Source organism: Nicotiana tomentosiformis, chromosome 1 (genome assembly GCF_000390325.3).
Source record: "Nicotiana tomentosiformis chromosome 1, ASM39032v3, whole genome shotgun sequence".
Lineage (NCBI taxonomy): Eukaryota > Viridiplantae > Streptophyta > Magnoliopsida > Solanales > Solanaceae > Nicotiana > Nicotiana tomentosiformis.
Genome location: NC_090812.1, coordinates 37809660 through 37831937, shown reverse-complemented (window position 1 = coordinate 37831937; position 22278 = coordinate 37809660). Strand labels below are relative to the sequence as shown.

Sequence of the window (22278 nt, the reverse complement as noted above, 5' to 3'; positions counted from 1 at the left end):
TTAGGCTTTATGGTCGAGTGAGCATTTGCTCGAACTCAAAGTAATGTAGCCCTTAGGCTTATGTGGGGCTTGATCTCGTTGCTTTTTCGGTTTGCAGTCCCCAATTTATGGGGTAATAGTCGGCCCTTAAGCCTGTTTGCATAATAGATTACGAAATAGAGGAATTTTTCTAAGATATGAGATATCGGTAAAGAAGAAATTTCTCTTTATAAGTTATTATACATGTGTTCATGTTTTGTGTCAGGGCTCGAGCAAGCTACTCGAGCATGGTTCGTTTTGACCATTTGGCCCTTATAATTTTTCCTATCGAAACCATGTTGTCATGAAGTAACTTTCTTGCACCGAACTTGATAATCGAACTTGATATATTCGAGGGTAATGTCCCCCAGTATTCGAGGTTGATTGTAAAGAGGCCTCGGATACTGTTGAATTGTTCTAAGTTAGCACGATCACTGGTTGCCTCATTAAAAACCTTGCCGAAAAATCCATTTGCGACAAAACCAGTCTAAGGGAAAAAGAGTGCAACGCGTGCTTTCAGGCCTAAAGGCTTCGAGTTGAATAATCCACCCCCGTTTCTGGTCGAATACCTGCAAGGGTTAATTTCGAAATATAAATGAACATATGAGGGTTGTACCTTAGCAGTAGTATCATTTTATGTGCGAAACATTCCAATTGATCGGTAGTTGTTTGCCGTTTATCACGCCGAGCTTGTAGGACCCCTTTCCGACGATTTTGAGGACCTGATATGGTCCTTCCCAGTTCGGACCCAGTTTCCCTTCATTCGGATTTCGGGTGTTGAAGGTGATTTTCCTTAGTACCAAGTCCCCTATTTTGAAATGTCAAAGTTTGGTTCTTCGATTGTAGTATCTTTCGATCCGCTATTTTTAGGCGGCCAATCGGACGAGAACGGTCCCTCGTCTTCATGGTCGTGTTCATGGTCTCGTTATTCGACTCCTATGTTGCATATCGAAACCTGATGCTAGGTTCTCCGACCTCAATCGGGATCAAAGCTTCGGCGCCATAGACCAACGAGAATGGCATTGCTCCAGTACTGGATTTCGATGTTGTGCGATATCCCCATAGGATCTCGGGCAGTATTTCTATCCATTTTTATTTGGCGTTGGTCAATCTCTTCTTAAGATTTTTTATGATGGTTTTGTTAGTCGATTCGGCTTGTCCGTTTCTGCTGGGATGGTACGGTGTCGATAAGATCCTTTTGATCTTGTGATCCTCAAGAAACTTAGTTACTTTGGTGTCGATGAATTATTTTCCATTATCACATACAATCTCGGCTGGCACCCCAAATCGACATATGATGTGGTCCCAAATAAAGTCTATCACTTCTTTTTCTCTGACTTTCTCGAAAGCCTGTGTTTCAACCCATTTAGAGAAATAATCAGTCATAAACAAAATCAATTGAGCTTTACCTGGGGCTGATGAGAGGGGGCCGACGATGTCCATTCCCCATTTCATGAAAGGCCATAGAGATAGGACCGAGTGGAGCAGCTCCCCAGATTGATGAATCATGGGCGCATGTCTTTGGCATTTGTCGCATTTTTGGACTAACTCCCTCGCATCTTTGCCCATATCGATCCAATAATACTCCGCTCTGATTGCTTTGTGGACCAGCGAATCGGCACCGGAATGGTTTCCGCACGTGCCTTCGTGAATTTCCTGTAGGATGTAATCGATATCTCCAGATCCCAAACATATTGTCAATGGTCCATCGAACGTCCTTCTATACAGCGTTCCGTCCTAGGACAGGGTGAACCGTGTTGCCTTTACGCGCAAAGCTCTCGATTCCTTCGGATCTAATGGAAGCTTCCCGTTCTTAAAGTATTTTATATATTTGTTTCTCCAATCCCAGGTTAGACTTGTGGAATTTATCTAGGCGTGACCTTCTTCGATCACCGATTTTATGAGTTGTACGACAGTCCCCGAATTGAGTTCGTCATCTTCGACCGATGAACCTAAGTTCGCAAGAGCGTCGGCCTCGTTGTTCTGTTCTCGGGGTACATGTTGCAAAGTCCATTCTTTAAATTGTGTAGAGTCACTTGTAATTTATCCAAGTACCTCTGCATTCAATCTTCTCGGACTTCAAAAGTTCCATTAGCTTGGTTTACCACTAGAAGGGAATCACACTTGGCCTTTATGACCTCAGCTCCCAAGCTTCTAGCTAGTTCGAAACCTGCAATCACGGCCGTATACTCGGATTCATTGTTAGTCAATTTTATAGTTCTGATAGACTGTCTAACTATATTACCTGTGGGTAATTTTAGTACGATGCCCAGTCCGGACCCCTTCGCGTTTGAGGCACCATCCGTAAAGAGGGTCCAGACTCCCGAAGAGGTACCTGATTTTATGAGTAGCTCTCTTTCAATCTCGGGCACGAGGCTTGGCGAAAAGTCAGCCACGAAGTCTGCCAAGATTTGAGACTTGATAGCGGTTCGGGGCCGATACTCAATATCGTACCCACAGATTTCTATGGCCTATTTGGCCAATCGACCCAAAAGCTCGGGTTTGCTCAAAATGTTTCGAAGAGGATAAGTTGTTACAACATGTATCGGATGAGATTGGAAATACGGTTTTAATTTCCTAGAGGCCCTTATTAAAGCAAGCGCTAATTTTTCTAAGTGTGGATATCTAGTTTCGGCCTCGCCTAGGGTCCGACTAACATAATAAATAGGGAATTGCCTACCTCGTTCTTCTCGAACCAGGACTCCACTTACCGCTATCTCCGAGACAGCTAAGTACAAGTAAAGTTGTTAGTCCACTTTCGGGGTGTGAAGCAGAGGCGGGCTCGATAAATACCGCTTCAGTTCTTCCAAAGCGTGCTTGCATTCCGGAGTCCATGCAAAGTTCCTTTTCTTCTTAAGCAGTGCGAAAAATCGGTGGCTCCTATCTGAGGATCTCGAAATGAATCGTCCCAAGGCAGCTATTCTCCCCGTTAACCTTTGCACGGCCTTTACATTATCTACTACCTTGATGTCCTCGATAGCTTTAATTTTATCGGGGTTGATTTCGATTCCTCGGTTGGACACCATGAAACCAAGAAACTTGCCCGAGCCAACCCCGAATGCACATTTTTCGGGGTTGAGCTTCATATTGTACTTCTTTAGTATGTCGAAATTTTCCTGCAAATGCTTTAAATGGTCCTCTGCTCGCAGGGACTTATCTAACATGTCATCAATATAAACTTCCATTGATTTTCCTATTTGTTTTTCGAACATTCGATTTACTAGGCGTTGATAAGTTGCACCAGCATTTTTTAGACCGAATGGCATTACGTTATAACAATAGGTACCGTACTTAGTGACAAACGAGGTCTTTTCTTGATCCTCCGGGTTTATTTGTATCTGGTTGTACCCAGAGTAGGCATCGAGAAAACTGAAAGTCTTGTGGTCGGCCGTGGCATCGATCATACGGTCGATGCTAGGCAAAGGAAAAGAATCCTTAGGGCATGCTTTGTTCAAGTCTTTATAATTTATACACATTCTAAGTTTGTTTCCTTTCTTAGGGACCACCACCACATTTGCTAGCCATTCGGGGTATTTAACTTCTCGAATGGATCCTATTTTAAGAAGTTTGGTTACCTCGTCCTTGATGAAGGCATGTTTGACCTCGGACTGGGGCCTTCTTTTTTGCTTTATCGGACGGAATTTTGGATCCAAGCTCATTCTATGAGTGGCTATCTCTGGTAGGATCCCTGTTATGTCGAGATGGGATCAAGCGAAACAGTTCATGTTAGCTATAAGAAATTGAATAAACTTTTTCCTGAGCTCGGGATCTAACCCCGTGCCCAGGTATACCTTTCGCTCGGAAAGATGTTCGACTCACATGATTTGCTCCAGTTCTTCGACCGTTAACTGGGTAGCGTCGGTATCATCAGGGACCATAAAGGATCAAGGGATCCCATAGTCATCGTCTCCGTCAGTTTTTTGATTCTTTAGTTGGGTCGAGGCTGACGTTTGTGATTGCTATTTGGTATCATGTTCCTCATTCGAATCTGATCCCTTTGTCGATGATATAGATATCGGAATTACCTCATCGATGGCAAATATTTCTTTTGCGGCCGAACTACCTGGATCAATTAACACACGCTTAACTTGAGTTTTATTCATAAGTACAAATATTACCAGTGCATCGTTATGGGGTTGCATGATTCCTTCTGCGTCTTCATCACTAAAGGACAAGGTTTCTTTAGGTGTGTAATCCTGAGACCGAAATCGCTTCTCTCTTTCAATCGACATCTTAGTGCGTTTAAGCACCGATCCCTGGGGGATATCAATCCCACCGATGATCACGTGGATGATGTGTTGTGGCTCTTCTTGTTCGTTTTGTCTTTTGAAATCCTTATTTTGAAATGGTTTTTGGCTCGGTCACTTAAAAATTCTTGAAAGTGCCCTTTATTGAATAACCGGGCTACCTCCTCTCTCAATTGCCTGCAATCTTCCATTTTGTGGACATGAGAGCCATGATATTCGCACATTTGATTGGGATTCCTCTAGGTTGGATCGGTATGCAGAGGTCGGGGCCATTTAGTATCTTTGATGCGTCCGATAGCCGACGCGATGGCGGATGCATCAATATTGAAGTTATATTCCGATAACCGCGGTGCTTCCTTAGGTCTAGTATGTTTGTCGAACCCATTCTTGTTCATCAGCCCCCGAGACCGTTGGCCTCGATCATTTCTTTTATTACTTTGTACGAGGTAACGTCTTGGTTCGTTACCCCTATAATCTCCACTATACGGCCTGTATCGGTCCCTGATCGGCCTTTGCTATCTATTGATGTCCCTTTTAATAACGGACTCAGAACCCAACTGTTCATCTTTGACTCTAAACTTCGATTGATACCGATTATGAACATCGGTCCAGGTAACATCTGGGTACTCGATCAGGTTTAGTTTCAACCGTCGTGAAGCTATCGAGCTTCATTCGTTTAGACCTTGAGTGAAAGCTTGAACAACCCAGTTGTCTGTGACTGGTGGTAGGTCCATTCGTTCCATTTGGAAACGAGATACGAATTCTCTTAGCATCTCGTTATCCTTTTGTCTTACCTTGAAAAGATCCGACTTCCTGGCTTCAACCTTTATGGCTCCAGCATGTACTTTTACGAAAGAATCTGCAAGCATAGCAAAAGAATCGATAGAGTTAGACGGTAAATTATGATACCATATCATTGTTCCCTTTGATAGGGTTTCACTGAAGTTTTTCAATAATACAGATTTGATCTCGTCATCCTCTAGGTGGTTCCCTTTAATGGCACATGTGTAAGAGGTGACGTGTTCGTTGGGGTCGGTCGTTCCATTATATTTAGTAATTTCGGGCATGCGGAACTTCTTGGGGATCGGTTTCGGAGCTGCCTCGGGGGGAAAGGTTTTTGTATGAATTTTTTGGAATCCAAGCCTTTCAATATCGGTGGTGCCCCCGGGATCTGATCAACCCTGGAGTTATACATTTTCATTTTTTTGTCATTTGCTTCAATCCTCCTTTCTCCTGACTCTATTCGTTTTGTCAGTTCCTCGAGCATCTTAATAATTTCGGGATTAGTCCCCGATTCTTGTTCATTTGACCTCACTACAGCTAGCCCCGTTTTGTGGGTGACTTCTTGGGGTGGACTGGGCTCGAGCCTAGTCGGTGCCTGGGTTTGGCTCTGCAACTGGGCTATTGCGACTTGTTGAGCTTACAACATTTCAAAAATCATACGCAAGCTGATTTCGTTTTCCTCAGTGTTTTGGGTATTTCGAGCTGCGGATCGAGTTCCACTATGAATGCTATTTTCAGGGTCGGAACATTGGTTTGCCTCGATGGCCACATGTGAATTAACATCTATTGGCTCTTCGATCTGAGCTCCAACGGGATCGACAAGTGGCCTTTCACCCCCGGGTGTTAACTTGTTGTTCTCATCTTGAAGGTCAGCTTCGTTGTCGATAGGTAGGGCCATTAATTGTGAATTCGTCGTTTTCAGCCTGAAATCAAAGATACTTCCAAGAGCAAGTATAAAATAGTGTGTTTCACAGAGATTCGTACCAAATAATCACTATTATCCTTAACCCCACGGTGGGCGCCAAACTGTTTACCCGAAAAAATGAATAGAGTTGAATTTATACATAGTTCTAAGGATACATGGTATAGCTTGGTACAAAACAAAAAAGTAAGTAGAAATATATCGAATATTGACTGTATAAAGGAATGAAATACAAACCAAATTGAATAGAGAATGATTTATAAACAAGCAAAGATGAATCAATGTCCTAGCTCAAAAAAGGATCTCAACTATATCAATGTAATAATCTTGTGAATGTATCAATGTTTCTTCTCTAGATGTTAATCCCTCCTTTCACAGAAATAATAGCCACTTCTTTATATAGTGGAAGAACCTACTTTGGATATTATTAAAAATACATAGTGGAGATCCCATGATAGATTAATTAATTAGTTTTTTCTTAATTTCCGCCGAGATTCTCTCCCTAAGTGCGGTTGCAACGGCTCTTTGTCCCTAAGCTCGATCTTGGTCGATCCTGGTATCGGTCAATCTCTGGATCTCGAGCTCGACATTGATTCGAGCTCGATACTGACTGGGCTCGGTACCGATCTGTCTCTGGCTCTTGAGCCCTGGCTTTTGAGCTCGATAATACTACTTCATATCACAGCTCGATATTGATTCGAGCTCGATCTTGATGGGTCCCTGAACCTTGAGCTCAATAACCTGACTTTGCTTCTTATCCCGATGTTACAATGACGACCCTCGGTTTATCATGTTCCAATCTCGACCAATTTACACAGAGGACAAATTCGGATTTGACCGTATACAATGTTCCATGGTGAAACACCTGCTTTTCAACCACTACGAACATTATCTCAAAGAAAAGTTTAGATATTTTATATTTTTTATAACCGAGAAATTAACCAGGATATTACACCCATGACCTTGAAAATGGATGGTCTTGATTTATTGACCCCCGCTTATCTCATGAGCAAACCTCTAAGGTCAAAAGTGTTACCCATGGAATAAGCGAGGGGTAAACTTGAAGTTCTACCCATCAGGTAAACGGGGTCAAAAAAATAAAAGTGGCACCGAAATGTTGTACATTTGTAAAAATCACCCGAAACTGGTCACAGCTTTGAAATACGGCATATAATGAGCACATTCCTCTACATAAATATCAAATTGTGACATCCCCTGTCGTACTACCTTTACCGCTGAATCAAAGCCTAGGGCATATTTATTTTATATGCAAATCCAAGTCAAATTAACTTTTGAAATCATGACTAGTGAAGAAGCAAGACGTTGGGCCAAATGTGATGCTTTTGATATGAGAGAGGTTCCTTAATAACAAAAGACTATACTCGGGTGTCTTCGAGGAACTAAAAACAATAGAAGTGGTTAATTGAGAAATCTCCAATACTATTAAAAAGCAACTCTGTTGTTCAAGTCTCTCTCAACTCAGTTGCAAATGGCAAGACAAAGAGGACTCGTTGCAGGCCTTTGGCAAACCAAATACTGTGAAAATGACTAATAAAGAGTTGCACCACCAAAACCATTTGAATATTGTGGAGAGTGCAGGCCTTGACCTCAGTATATCAATACTCCACCACATAGAAATGAAACAAATATTGTGGAACATTCACCCAAATAATTCAAGAAAAGTTCTTGTGAAAATACTTATACACTATTGAGTGAAAGAGATTAAAAGGTATACCAGAAATGGGGAAGGCAAGCAAATGGATCAGAAACTTTCTGATGACATTGGGGAAAAAGGAGGAAAGGGAAAAGAAAGAAGAGAAATCAATAGAAAGTATGGGAACCCCAACTGCAAGTTGCCCATCAACTCCAAAAGTGAAAAGGAGATGGAGTTTCAAGAAATCATCAAGCATGGAGAGAAATAACCATAAGAGTAATAGGTCTTTTGACTTGACTTTCATTCACAAACTAAATACACAAGGAGACAAAGCAAGCCTAACAGCAAAAGGAGCTATAGAACCAAAAACCTATATTATCAGACGTGTTAAGAATACAGCTGCCACCAAAATCCAAGCAGTTTTCCGCTCATATTTGGTAACCATTCAAACTCTGAGTCTATTCTTGTTTATTTTCCAATCTAGGTTCACCCATGCTTGGTTTCAGTCGATCCTCAAATTTTGTACTTCCCAAGTTACTCATCATGGGAAGGACTTTGTTCCCACCTTAAGGCCAACGAACATGCACAGCTAAACTATGTGGAATGAGATTGTGCTCATTAATGAAATAAACAATGTTAAATGCTAAAAGGTGAAAGATGGCTTGAAAGCATAAATGATGTTTATGTAGGCAAGGAAAGCATTGCGAGCGCTAAGAAGCCTAGTTAGATTACAGGCACTGGTAAGGGGTCACCTAGTAAGGAAAGAGACAGCAGCAATGGTCAAACGTATGCACTCTCTGATGGTCATTCAACTAAGGGCTCGTGTTCAAAGAGTTCAGATGGCTGAAGAAGCACATACCCCCAAATCAAGAAAGAGCCAGAAAGTATCATATGAAAACAGTCAGCTTACCAGATCCTGCAGTATTGTAGGTCTCCTTTTTTTTTCCTCTGCATAATTTTGAGTGTACAATAAAATGGAAATGATAAATACTTTAAATGGCAGGAAAAGATGGATGTTAGCATTCAAGAGAAAGGGAGAGTCCAGAAGAAAAATAGCATAAAGAATGAATCTGCGAGAATGGAAAACAGAGTGAACACCTCTGAATCTCATCGCCTTTCAGTATCAAGGAGGGACTATCATGTACTTCAGATATGTCGAAGCCCCACTACACTGAGTGATATGAGCACAGTAAGTTATGACAGTCATATAGAGGATTTCTCCTTCAAGATGGCAGAAAAAGGTTCTGAACATAGCTCTAATGTTTCAACAACCATATCATCCAATACCCCATTTTCCGTCGCACAATCAGAAAATCCAAACTCCATATTTTCTAGTGCTCCTTTTGCACCAACATACATGTCCAATACAGAATCCTCAAGAGCAAAAGCTAGATCACAGAGTGAACCGAGGCAACGACCCAATTGGAGCATTAAAAGAAAAAGCAAGCGCATACCATCAATGGATGGGATAACAGGAATGCCTGATTCTAGCAGGGAAGAAACACCTACCCACAGCAGGAGACACAATGGCCCAGAAAGCCATGAAACCTGGTTACTCAAGCTCTACAAACCAGCAAAGTCCTCCAAGCATGTCAAGGTTGATTCCCCAGCGTAATGTCTTTCATTTCACCTGTGGAAGATCTCTCCTGTGTACGAGGTAAGAATGGCTAGTGCAAGAGATCTGTAGCTACTTGTCGCTCACTCTAAATATCCAAGTCTCATCACTTCCATTTACATCAGCCTCCTTTGAGCATATACTGGTTCCATCCTGTCTATTTAAACTCCATTTTTCTTAAAATATCTCTGTTATTAGAGCATCCAAGCGCATAAGGAATACTGCAAATGTCACCCCAAAATTGGGATAGACGCCCAACTTCTGATGAAAACTGAAGTTGAGATTGGTTTCTCAAGTTGAGTAAATGCAGTCAAAAATAAAAGAGACAAGAAACAAAGCAAGCACTCTCTAGTTGGGCGAAAATAGATGCTAACAATGGGACTTCCCATCCAGAAGCAGTAATATTTCTAGTGGATTCAAAGACCTGTTCTCTCATCCATACTATCCTCTCAGTCCTGCATGAATTTGCTAAATGTGCAAGGGGTAAGGGTAATAGGAGATCCTAGCTATGAATTACCGTATCAGTTTATGACTATGCCTCTATGCAGCAAAATTTGGGCACCTACAGAAAATATTACAGCAAAGACTACTTTATACACATTGAATGTTCATTAGAACTAATCTTCTTGTTTAGAAGCATTTTCTTTGATGCTCTTGGCCAACCAAATAGCTGTTTCCCTAGGAGAAACTTTTTCAGGTCCAAATGGCTTCAATAAGACACCAAGTTCATCAAATCTATCTTCTTGCAAGAGTCTAGCACTGAACTCAAGTAGTCCCTCCAGGGCTTCGGCCCGTTGTTTATAAGATGACATGTTAAAACGGCGGCGTCTTGTGTCAGATGAGGTTCGGCTAGATGCACCAGCAGTGGCATTTTGATCAGAAGAATCAGTTATATCCTCTCTATCCGCATGCACCATGGGGCCTTCAAACCCCCGCCAAGCATCATTTGAACTCAGTCTATCAAATTTACTGTCAGGAATCTGTATGGTACATTTGTCTTTCATAACTGAATACTCAGCTTGTGGTGAGCCAGAGGAACCTTGCGCAGAGTTTGATGATGTTCGGCGTGTAGGATGGAAAGGATCTTCATATGAGGCTAATGGAAACTCAAGCATCTTGTCAATTCGAGGGGCATTGACAGAAACATCAGGAGACTTGATACAGTCAAGGAAACTGAGACTCGGCCTTCGAGGTATTTCTTGAACTGCTGCCTTGTTTGTCAACGGCAAGGATGCCCTACGAATTGTAGAAACAGATCTCTTCACCAAGGTTCGTGAAGCCTGTCAAGCATAGAGTAGTCAAACAACAGGTACAGGGAACAGATCACCAAGGGAAATGTGGTTAAGCAGGCTAAAATTGCATATTAAGTCATATTACAACTTAAAGCGCACAAGCTTATATCCATGATTTTCAGAACACACACACAAGAGCAACTACATGTTATCTTCTTCTTCTTTTCTTTTCGTGCGCTCTCCCTCTCTCTCTTCTCTTCTACTTTCGCCCAGCTGGGCCTGAATGCAGATGGAGACAAGCATGTTTATCTACCGCTTCAACGCTTTACATAGTCTAAGAATCCAAATAGATACAGGACTAAAATATTATGCAAGACGAGTAATCCATCACAAATTTAGTGATAAGAAAACACAAAATCATATGATCTTTTGCAATGCTAGCAAGGCAAATCAAAAACTTCTGATTATTTTAAATATTTTTTGCAAACACATTTTATAATTACCAAGAGGAAAAATGAAAGTTTAACAACAAAGCAAAGAGAAATCCTACAAGGTCAACAACCAGAAATTTATTGGTTTTGGTGGCACTACGCTTATCTGAAACGTTATATTGGTTGCTTAACAAAACGACATATTTACCTAGAGAAAAAACCTAAACTCATATTGCCTCCACCTCGTGTGACACAGTTTGATTTGATACACAATTTAAGATTTTAAACCCACTATTTTATCACAATAATAATGGTGGAAAAGAATATTAAATTTGTAGTTGGAATAATAATTTCACTGAGAAAGCATCTCATCTAAGTTTAAATTTGAATAATAAAATGATTTAAATTCTTGACATTTGAATATTATTATGAATTCACGTCAAACCATTTGGATATCCTACAATAGAAAGTGTCATACAAATTAGGACAGCAAGAGTAATACAGAAGATTTGGAGAATCCTTCACAATTATAAACAGCACGTACTAATTGTTGTAGCACGGGCAAAATTTTCAAGAATGAGATGGGTATAGTTCTAACCAATCGTATGATAAAACTATGGAGTTGCTACTATTCTGTTTTCTACTCGATTTATTTTGACAAAACATATTTTTACAAGGTCAGTATCCCCTTTATGCCCATATAAATGCATATCTACTTACACACCAGAAAAGACAAAAAAGTTCAGATTTAGCTAACTGTCAAGGTGGATAAAATAAATATTGAGTCAAGACCAAAGTAACTAAAATCTTGAAAGATATTATACTACTAAGATAATTTTTTTATTTTTTAAGAAAACTATATGATATTAAAGGAGTTGAAGGACGCATTTTGAAACAAGCTAATCTTGCCATTCACACCAGAAATGAGCAGGCAGAATGTAAATAATTATACCCTGAAAAGTTCAACGTTTAAAATGCAGATATCAAGTCCAGTTGTCCATAATCCACAGCTTAAATCTAAAATCATAAACAGAAGCAGTTTCACTGCAGACACAAATTAGAGAATCTTCAATTATCTTTGATTCAAGTAAGGGAAGGGGAAAGAAAAGATGGGAGTGACACATATTCTTCATGGAAAATGTACACTCTTTAACCTATGTTGTTTGATATTCTGTAATTCCTTTTTGTTAAGTCAACCAGTAAAGAGAAGTGATCACCAATTAACTAGCTAAAGTCTAATGAAACAAATACCACATGTACATAAATAAAGTCACAGTCCCAATACCATCTCATTTTCATACATGAGTGGAGGAATCGAAAACATGCTGAAATGAAGGATTTTCACGTCTTGATTTTAGTTGCCCTCATATTTTACTCCCTTGCCAAATAAGCAAATACTCCCTCCGTTCACTTTTACTTGGCAGGTATACTAAAAATAGATTTTCATTTTTACTTGTCACTTTATGCATATCAAGAGAGACAAATTTTTTTCCTGTTTTACCCTTAATTCATTAACCAACATTTCTTGAATAAATAATGGTCAATTGTAGCTTTCCAATGCTCAATATTGGAACTCACAGAGAACTCTTCATTATCCCCCTTCGTTAAACACAAAAGTCCACTAAAGTCGTCTTTTATTCTCTTGTTCTTTGGAGTATTTTTTTTCTTCAGAAGTTATTTGGGAATTTGGGTTCAATTATTGAGTATCAATTAATAGGGTTATTGTGGTAAAATTATAATGTCAATCATTGTTTCTTAAGGGGCGTGAAAAGTCAAAACGTACCAAGTAAAAGTGAACGGAGGGAGTACCATTTTAGTTACCCTCATATTTTCTTTTGTCATATCTATGGTTTTGTTAGTTTTTGGCCGAGTCCTAATAAAACATAGGCTAACACAAAATATCTAATTTAATTTGGCGAAATATATTCCTGGTTTGGGTATTCCAACGGGTTAATCAAGATTCAAATGAAAATAGCTTCTTTTATAAGGTAGGTTAAAGATCCAAATTGAAAATAGCACTATTAAGTCAGATTTTAGGATACCATCTTCTTTTTTCACATATAAGTTGACACTGTTGAAGATTAGTGAGAAACTATTTTCAGAATTTGTTGCTATGGAAAACAATCTAGTGAATCTATTAGTTTTAATATATTGTTATTTGCACACTTTGATGTACATGAGCTGAACCGCTTGGACGTTGTCTAGAATAAATCCATTTATCTTTTATAGAATAAAAACAAGTAAAATGAATAACCTTTTACTTGTAGCCTTACCATTTCATTGTTCCTTAGCTCCACTTGTCTTTTTGGGGTAGCTGATTTCGGCACGATCACTTTTGGATTCTTGGTCACAAGCATAGCTTTTGAAGTGACTTTTTTTGTGACAGTTGATCCTCTTTCAGGGCTTCCAACAGACAATTCAGATACTCTGCTTGGAGTTTTTGGATGTCTCCGACTTGAAAAGGTATAGTCATGATCAGAAACACTAGGGTTCAGAGTCCTATCATTTCCACATGACACCCGCTTCTCTCTATTCTTTGGGAAAGGTGTGCTTTCAGACACTGCAAATCTGGGTTTTTTTACATCATTATCAGGCAAAGAAGCAGGTAAACTGTTACGCCTAGGGCCGTTAAGTTTGAGATGAGTATTAATCACATATGGTTGAAGGAGTGGATTTCTAAGAAGTTCAGCTGCCTGTCACATTATAAAATATATAAAAAAATTGTCAGTTTGAATATATAATAAAAGTATGTCCATAAGTATTACAAACCAAAAATAAAAATAAAAAAGAGCAAAAACAAAAGATAAAGAATTGAATGTTTCTACTATCGGATGAACCATAAGTCAAAAGGAAGCATCTTACATTATGCTGTAAAGCACAGGCATGGAAGGCAGGAGACACAAGAAAGAAATGTAACAAACAATAACATCATATTTTCGGACAACCTATCCCCTGTAAACTCCCACGACAACTTCCTGGACTTTGTCATTTCACTATCCTTAGTATAGTCTCTTTTGTGTCGGAGCTGACAGTCAATTTCTAGTTCTTGATATGCTTTTGTAATTTTGCATCTTCTGGATGCCAGTAATCTCATATTTGCTTTTAGGTAAAGATGTTGAGACAGCACTACAGCATTTATAAGCTTCTGTTTATTTATATAAAATAACTCCATCATATACAGATTACTATCCCAAAAAAATTCATTCATGCAGATCGCGTCATATGTATGTAAGCCACTAGTTCAGATTTGTTAATGAACCTCATAGGAGATCTTAAGGCAATAGCTTAATGTGTTAAGACGTAAATGAACCTATATAAATACAGATAAAGAGAAATTCATACGCTTGGCCTTAGTTCTGGGTTTTTCCGCAGCATGCTTTTGACAAGACCTCGGCTGGAAGGCAAATAAGAAAAGTGAATAAGCAGAGTGGTAAAAATAAAGGATTATCATGCATGGGTAGAGTTTCTCATAGATAAAGCCAAAAAAGAGTTCAATACATAGTTACTGAGGCACGTAAACATCCCCTCCAAATTATATTGCAACAATATCTTAATTTGGTTCCCATTCTATGGCACACTTTTGCATGAGATTTGCGCTGAAACATGATTATGTAAACTCTGGCATTGGGTAGCTTACTGAGTGTATCATGCTCAAATATGACGAACTTTACAACTCACTTTTTTCTTAACTCAATCGCCTTGTCAGATAAGAGCTGAGAGATCTTTGGCAAAAGGTGTATCAGTCATTTAACCCATACTGACTTTGACTTAACTTGGTTGCCAAATACCCTAGAAAGTATTCTTTCAAACAACTACATGACATATTTGAAATTCGTGTCTGACACAATTTCCGGATTTCAGTTTCCTTACTAACTAGAGTAGTGCATTGCAAATAGAGGCTTTAAGAAGTGAAGAATAGATTCTTCATGTCGTCATAATGATTCCTAAAACAACCTTGAGTAGTTCATCATAATAATAAAGACCTACTACCTGACCTCCAACTTATGCACTATCTCCTTTCACCACATTTTCCCTTTAGATGGCATCAAGTAGAAATATCATTTTAGAAATATGTCCTCCACCAAGGGATAAGAAAGGTCGGGGAGGGTAGATGCAGTAAAAATGATTGCTGCTTTTTCACTGGCTTCTTTTTTCATGTTGCTAAATTTTTTGCCTTTTACACCTCAATTTATTTTACAGAAATCTATTTTGGTTCTGGTGATAGAACCTACGCAGAATCTGATGATAAAGACAAAATTAATTCCATTCATGCAAGTTAACACAAGGAGGCATGTCATTTTGTGTATTAGACTGGAAGCTACAATGGACATAGAGGGAATTAAAAAGCCCTTAAGCGTGGGTTAGCGTAATTTAACTGTAAGATCCTTATGTTGGCCTTTCTTTTAAATAAGGAACGCTTATCTACTGGACTTATCTAAAGTAAAACCGAAGTTGAACACATCCAGTTAACTTGCAATAATTTTGTTCCCATCTGTTGATTGACTGTTTATAAGTTTAAAATAGATATGTATATCTTAAGATAGTTCTCCAAAAAAAAAAAATCATTTGGAAAAAATAAAAAGAGAGGGTTTCCTTCAATAGGACTAGAAAGTCCACCTTTAGAAATCACAGTCCTAAATAAAAGGGCAGCACTTATACTGTTATACATACAAATATATACATGGTTCCATGACAACAGAAATCTCAATCAAATGAATGACTTACAATGGACCAGAGTATTTTGTGGGAAGAGGTGCCACAATAGACTTGTTTATTTTGTTGATGAGTGCTTGCATATCCTATGCCAACATGCACATGATGACATAAGTTTCAACATCCAGAAATATCCGACAGAAATAGGAAAGTGAATAGTAAAATGCAAAAGCCTTAGAACATATATGGATACACATAAGCAACAGTGATTAGTTTCTCAAAGCACTAGAAGTAACATTACCAAATAACTACATCATAAGTAGAATCATAAAACAACCATCCATTGATTGAAGTATTATAAGGAAGACAAGGGCCATGATCACCCTATGTACTCATTTAAAACAAGATAGATAATAATAACCTATAAACTCATAAACAGAGGAAATCATTGGCAGCACAATGAATAAAAATCAGATGCCATTGTTCATAAAGAACACTTGATTATTTCCAGTTTCAGTAGAGCTCCAGTGGGAAAATGGAAAATCTCCATGGGCTCATTAGCTAAATCTAGGCAATGTCCATAAACAAAATATATCTTTAGCTAATATCATATATAACTAGCACTAGTAAATACTATTCAATTTTTCATACAAGTGTCTTTCTCCCATTACATATCTTAGGGTTCAATCCTTTTTCAAGAATCAAGCTCAGCAGACCCCACTAAACTTCATGTTCTTAGTTTCCATCAATTGCTACACATTTGAGTCTTTTTTAACATCTCTCCAGAGTCATGATACCAACCTAGAACATGCACAGTCATCTAAAGTACTTGAGAATTCTCCACAACTATTGTTAGTGGTTCAACATGGACATCTGACTAGCTGTGACAGCTACAGTTCTCGTTTCTTTCGCAAAAGAAAAATCTACAACCTGCAATAACTAAAATCTTCACATGATGTGGGTTGAGAACCATGAGGTCTCACAAATCCCAGCAGAAGCAAAATCACTAGGTGATTTCTTCCAATTTGTCCAAGCCTTGGAGGACAGAATTGTCCGGTACCTATGCTGGTGGGAGCTAGCAGGTACCCCATGGAACTAGTCAAGGTGTGTGCAATTTGGCCCGGACATCAGGGTTATGGAAAAAAAATACTTCTAAAAAACATGGGCTGCATTTCAAAATGCTGACAAGCTAATAACTTGAGTAATAAGGTTAGACAGTAACAAGGTTCACAATAACCTACAAATGCCTTGAATGCAGGCTTAAGCGCAGCCATTTCATATATGCAGCATCCTGGATGGAAAAAATCAAAGAAATGTCAGTACACCTTCACATTAAGTGCCAACTAAGCATGTGAACCAAACATCGCATCAGGCACCAATGTATGCTGGCATTTAAAATGTGTGCCACTTGATGTATATTTGTATTACCTAGGGACCATATGTCTGACTTGGATCCATAAGGTATGTCTGCAAGAAGCTCAGGGCACATGTAACTGGGGGTTCCAACAATCTGAGAAATTAAGCAAGTATAACTTACTTAAACAATACTCAAAAACATGAAATCTTTTGGATATAACATTACTTACAGAGGAAGCAAGATCATCCGAAGTCAACATCTTGGCAAGTCCAAAATCGCCTGCAGTAGTACTTGTCCCTCAGTAAAATATTAGAATTATAGAACTTTCAAGAAGCTTGAAATGCAAAATGAGTAAACTAACCTAGACGAATATCTTGCTCTCTTGTTAGAAATATATTTGAACACTGCAAAAGATGTTACAAACACAAAGTTTAGAAGAGCAGCAAAGTTAAGAAGTAATAAGAATATGAATCCGCCCAGTGAAAAACAATTGCGGCGAACCTTAACATCACGATGAAGGATGTGATTCATGTGCAAGTAGTCAAGAGCCATTAAGAGTTGAACAAGCCACTTGCACAGTTTCTATTAACAGTTCATGACTCGGGTTAGATGCGAATGACACACAAATGACAGCTTTTTTTCTCAACTTTTGAAAATAACTCTTTAACTATAGTTGAACATTGGAGCAAAAGATTCAAAGAGCAGAAGGTTAACCTCTTCAGGAAAATGGATGCCCTTTGTTTTTTTTATGACCTCTGACCTGCAAAGTTGAAGGAAAATAGAGGTCACTGCAATGAAGCAGGCATGCAGTTATTAGGGCTACTTCCAAGGTCATTAGAGACAAATGGAATCAAACTACATAGTTTAAGTATGAAAAGTCACTCACATGTCACCACCTTCGCAGTAACCTATGACTATGCATACATAGCAACCCTGCAAGAGAAGGCACAAAAAGTAAAATCCTCATTTAAGCTTTGAATTTATCCATTCAATAAACACCCTCAGCAGTCAAGTAGTGCTACAACACATGTAAAGAAAAATCAAGAATGTCCCAACTAGCAAAGGAATGTAAAGAAAAAGAGAGTAAAAGTGTTCGAAAACAAGAGCTTGCCAGAGATCATAGTAGAAGTACTCCTAGAATAATGTCAGCCACTTGTATGCTTCTTAATTCTTAAGATATAAAGGGTATAACCTCATCTAGGAGCAACTTCGGTGTACTTGTCTAACAAACAAATAGCCTGTAAGAGGCCCAACATTGCCTAGTTGCAAACATAAAGAACTTATGATTCTACTTCAAAGTTGTCTACACAGCTTTTATCTAGTCGTATTCCCACTCTGCTCATGTAATGTGGGTTTAAATCTAACCACTAATTGTATAACAAGTTAACAACAGCCTACTGGAGAATAAACTCTATTTCCCTTCCAATTACATTGTACCAAAAAATTTAAGTGATTCATAGAAAAGATAATAAGTAAAAAAAGAAAATACAGAGTGACTTATCAAAACAAAACCAAAAAAACGATAGAGTGTTTGTTGAGTGCACTTAAGAAACTCTGTGCTCATCCAGGTGGATAACAACAACAACCCAGTAAAATCCAACAAGTGGGGTCTGGGAAGGGTACGCAGACCTTACCCCTACCCCGAGGGAGTAGTCCAGGTGGATAAGTAGGGGATAAAAGCTGCATAGAAAAGTATGCACATATAGTAGCTGATTCCTTCCCTAAGATGACCAAGAACTGGCAATTAAATATGCGCTTGAGCACTTTGACAGTTTTGAATCTGTTATCGCAAATTGACATGCATCATTATCTCCCTTATTCTTTCCAAAATCATAGTGTACTAATAGTATTCCAAATTATAGACAAACAACTTGTGCCCAAACACAATCCATTAAGGTTGCTCTGACATTTCAAAGACATCAAAAAAATTTGCCACATAACAAATTGAGTTCCTGCAAAAATTTCCTAAAGTTATTATTGGTATAGGGGTTTGCCTATCAAGAAATAATTGGCTTCTTTACTTATAGAACTTTCAAACAAATTTCACTTTCAGATTTACCTACCCTATACTTCTGCATGCTTTATTTAGGATAAGGGACATGGAAGTGCTTAATCTCATACTCTCCCAAAAGAAGAAAACACATACATCAAATGTTTTATCAAAATGCCGAAAGTATCAAATAAGGAATGAAAAGAACATGACTTGAAAGATAAGTACAGCATGCAACCTTCTCCACCCATGAGTCTTTGTACTCCACAATGAATGGGTTTTGCATACTCGAAATAAGGGCCATCTACAAAATAAAGGATAAATTAAACAATAGGGCATTTTAAGAAAGCTCAACTACAAAGCATAATATGGTTTAAATTACATATGAAAAAGTACATCAAGTAGCAGTAGAAGTATTTGGCGAAAATGATTTAAGTTCTTTACTTTGAAAGGTTCAAAAGCGATGCAGTTTCCTTTTTATTGAAGATCTTATTGTCCCTTCAAACTCCAATATGTACCTTTTACTAGATACTGAAAGCTTGGAATACCAAAATAGAACACAAAATATCATTTCTGAACCTCTTTCAAGGCAGATGTGTAGAAATTCTAGAATATGGTAGAAACTCAAAGTTTCCTGAATGTTTCCTAGGATACGGAAGGCCCGATGTGAGAAGATGCTCTGCTTTAAGCAGAAGACACAAACCTCCTGGTGTGCATTTCGGCGAGTCCTGTCTGTTTGTCGAGCGAGACGAATTTTTTTCAATACATACCTTGAAATAAGAAGGAACATGAAGAATAAATTAATACTTGTCTAACAAACACCAAAAAGCAATTGTTCACAGACATGTGTTTTTGATAAGTAGCAATTGCTCACAGAATTGAAGAGTTCATATACACTTCACATAGTATAAGTGCAATAAGTGACTATATGTATGTGGCTTATATAAATAACTATGTTTTCTAGCTCTTACTTCTTCTTTTCAAGCTTATGCCTCACAAGAACTGCAGAGCCAAAAGCCCCTTTGCCAATTTGCTCCAATAATTCATACTGCTCCATTGGACCCGTAACTGATCTTCCCCTTCACAGGTCAAACTTCAAATTGCACCAATCTCGTTGCTTAATAAAAAACAGCATACATACATTAACAAACTACTAAAAGGCTACAAGTTTAGGCAAAAATAAATCAAAATAAAAAATAGAAAGAATCAACAAAATAATCTTTGTTCTACAATGGCCAGAAGGCTACTAGGACAGACATAGCTACACGTTATTACATATGCAAAACATCCAGAAAAGAGATTTATTTAGAGGTGTTACGCCCCAAAATGGCACTGATCTAGTCCTGTAATTGCCAGAACTTAGAGATCATGTCAAATTGCTGAAAATCTTCAGAATAAGGTTCTAATACCAGAATACAACTGCAATTTTCCATGACATTGCACCAATTTAAGGAAAATAAACGCAATAAAGTGCCCTTTTTGTGAAATAAGAAAAAACAACTCATTGTTTCCATGACATTGCGACAATTTATAAAAACTAATGCAACAAGTTGCATTTTCTTAAAATTTGAAGGGGAGAAAAAATCACGATTGCCCTCTCAGGCATTTGAACAAACATCTCAAGCAACCAGAAAATACCCAAACCCCAGATAGTGTTTTGACAACATTGTGAAAATACTAACAGTCATACATCATACGCTCCAAACTGATGAAATGAGCTGCATTTTTTCTTGAAATATAAGGGGTACAAAAAACAGAACACATAACCAAACATTTCATAACCAATCAAGACAATCATCATCTCAAGAAACAAATAAAATGCCCAAACCACACTTGCTATTTAGTACAATATATTAAAAAAAAATTAGCAGTTATACATTCAAGGAAACCAAATAAGTACCAAAACCCTTGCAGTGACACATCACACAAATGTAGAAATAAATTACATAAATATGAAATACAGCAAACAAGATCAGAGACTGAGAGAAACAGGAAACACAAAACAACTCACACATTACTCTTATTAACAGTACACAAATGTAATAAACACAACTAAACACTCAAAAAGAACAAAAATCAAAAGCAGATTTAAAATGGGTAGCTCAAAAAAAGGACCTAAAAATTAGCATAAATTAGAGCTACAAATATACAAATTGAAGTACCCAGAACTCACATTTTCAGGCATTGAAGTCAGTCAAGTAAGAAATGGGTCATAGTCAAACTATTGAATAGATTCACTTCAATTTAAGTTGGAAAAAGGGAAAAAGTGAAAAAAAGAAAAAGAAAAAGCTGAAAAAGATAAACCAGAAAACGTGAAGCTTTGTGGATCACGAGCTACATTGAAGAATGCAAAGGGCAATGAAATGTGAAAACGACGTCGTTTACAGCTTCAGAAGAGTAGAGTACAAGAAGTAGATGAGGAAGAAGTGAGTCGTGGTAGTAGTGTTCTTGCTCTTCTTCCATACTGTTTTTTGTTTTTTTTCTTTTAAGAGAATAATGGGGAAATGAAATTCCTTATTTATTTATTTATTATTTATTATTTATTCATTTTTTATTATTTTTTTTATTTTAAAACCCCTCCCAATTATTTATTCATTGAATTGTATAGGAGTAGTAAGTTATGATGGAGATATATTATAAAAGTGGAGAGAGGTATAGAGACAAAGGGGAGTGAAGAAGAAGACAAACATAGAGAGAGAGAAAGGAGATTAACGTTTAAAGATGGATTAGTTTATTAGTTTGGGGGATCTTAATGAAAATGAGAGTAGACACCCTCTTTGGAGACAACCCCACCGACCCCCCAAAAGCTTGTATTTAATGTACATTTGGTAAAAGCTGAATGCTCGTCATTATTTTGCGTAATCTTGTTTTGACAAATTTAGCAATCAAATTAGTTTTAGAAACTTGCATGGTAATAAGTAAAGATACTATAATGTAGTAGCATATGTTTCTTAAATATTAATTACGTATGATATATTAATGTGGCAATCCACTGTCACCACCGCTGCTACTAACAAATTCTATCATTATTATCACTATCACTAAGTAGGGCTTTTCAAAATCGAACCGAACCAATGGCTTTATTGGCTAGTGTTATCGGATTATCGAGGTAATGAATGGTGAACGGATTGAGATTTTATAATTAACGGCTTAACAATTTGGGGGCAGATTACTCAATTTTCGTATCGGGTAAACCGTTAACTCGTTAAGAAATTTTATATTTATACTTTTACCACTATGTAAGACGACTCTGCAGCTGCTTTTTGTGTTGTTTTAGCTGGTTTGAGCTTTATGTGTTGTTCAACTTGAAATGATAAAAGCAAGACATTTAGCTCATATTATAGCACACTAAAGTTAGGCAGAGTTGTAGTAAGAT

The 22278-nt window shown here is 38.0% G+C and overlaps 2 protein-coding genes and 1 long non-coding RNA gene across 5 annotated transcripts; 1 reads left to right on the top strand and 2 right to left on the bottom strand.

Annotated features, from left to right (window-relative positions):
* The first annotated feature begins 7462 nt into the window (after positions 1 to 7462).
* LOC104103790 (protein IQ-DOMAIN 19-like) lies at positions 7463 to 9541 on the top strand. Its single transcript, XM_009611723.4, has 3 exons — positions 7463 to 8061; positions 8314 to 8550; positions 8628 to 9541. The coding sequence occupies exons 1-3, from the start codon at positions 7711 to 7713 to the stop codon at positions 9237 to 9239; spliced, it is 1200 nt and encodes a 399-aa protein (XP_009610018.1). The 5' UTR covers positions 7463 to 7710; the 3' UTR covers positions 9240 to 9541.
* Positions 9542 to 9591: 50 nt separating this feature from the next.
* On the bottom strand, positions 9592 to 21406 carry LOC104103791 (serine/threonine-protein kinase Nek2). 3 transcript variants are annotated; one of them, XM_009611726.4, is made up of 15 exons: positions 21076 to 21406; positions 19874 to 20019; positions 19606 to 19672; positions 19141 to 19206; positions 17799 to 17845; positions 17627 to 17672; positions 17414 to 17494; positions 17274 to 17316; positions 17142 to 17191; positions 16984 to 17065; positions 16797 to 16846; positions 15628 to 15701; positions 14245 to 14296; positions 13176 to 13595; positions 9592 to 10519 (listed from the first exon to the last, which is right to left on the bottom strand). In XM_009611726.4, exons 2-15 carry the CDS (start codon positions 19957 to 19959, stop codon positions 9857 to 9859), a joined length of 1827 nt encoding a protein of 608 aa, XP_009610021.1. In that variant the 5' UTR covers positions 19960 to 20019; positions 21076 to 21406; the 3' UTR covers positions 9592 to 9856. The 3 variants fall into 3 exon arrangements, with proteins under 3 accessions (XP_009610021.1, XP_009610020.1, XP_009610022.1); XM_009611725.4 differs by having other exon boundaries at positions 21207 to 21406; XM_009611727.4 differs by having other exon boundaries at positions 21241 to 21406.
* Positions 18327 to 19134, bottom strand: LOC117278605 (uncharacterized). The gene is made up of 2 exons (XR_004508964.1): positions 18976 to 19134; positions 18327 to 18864 (listed from the first exon to the last, which is right to left on the bottom strand). It is a non-coding gene; the product is annotated as an uncharacterized lncRNA (long non-coding RNA).
* Positions 21407 to 22278: the final 872 nt, after the last annotated feature.

What these genes read in the sequence shown, in the direction of transcription:
- LOC104103790 (XM_009611723.4), top strand. Translation starts at nt 7,711, where the DNA reads ATGGGGAAGGCAAGCAAATGGATCAGAAACTTTCTGATGACATTGGGG. An exon ending in CAGTTTTCCGCTCATATTTG is followed by an intron (nt 8,062 to 8,313) that starts GTAACCATTCAA and finishes ATGTTTATGTAG; the next exon opens with GCAAGGAAAGCATTGCGAGC. An exon ending in TTACCAGATCCTGCAGTATT is followed by an intron (nt 8,551 to 8,627) that starts GTAGGTCTCCTT and finishes TTTAAATGGCAG; the next exon opens with GAAAAGATGGATGTTAGCAT.
- LOC104103791 (XM_009611726.4), bottom strand. Translation starts at nt 19,959, where the DNA reads ATGGAGCAGTATGAATTATTGGAGCAAATTGGCAAAGGGGCTTTTGGC. An exon ending in TCCTTCATCGTGATGTTAAG is followed by an intron (nt 17,317 to 17,413) that starts GTTCGCCGCAAT and finishes CATCTTTTGCAG; the next exon opens with TGTTCAAATATATTTCTAAC. An exon ending in ACAAAATACTCTGGTCCATT is followed by an intron (nt 14,297 to 15,627) that starts GTAAGTCATTCA and finishes TTTGCCTTCCAG; the next exon opens with CCGAGGTCTTGTCAAAAGCA.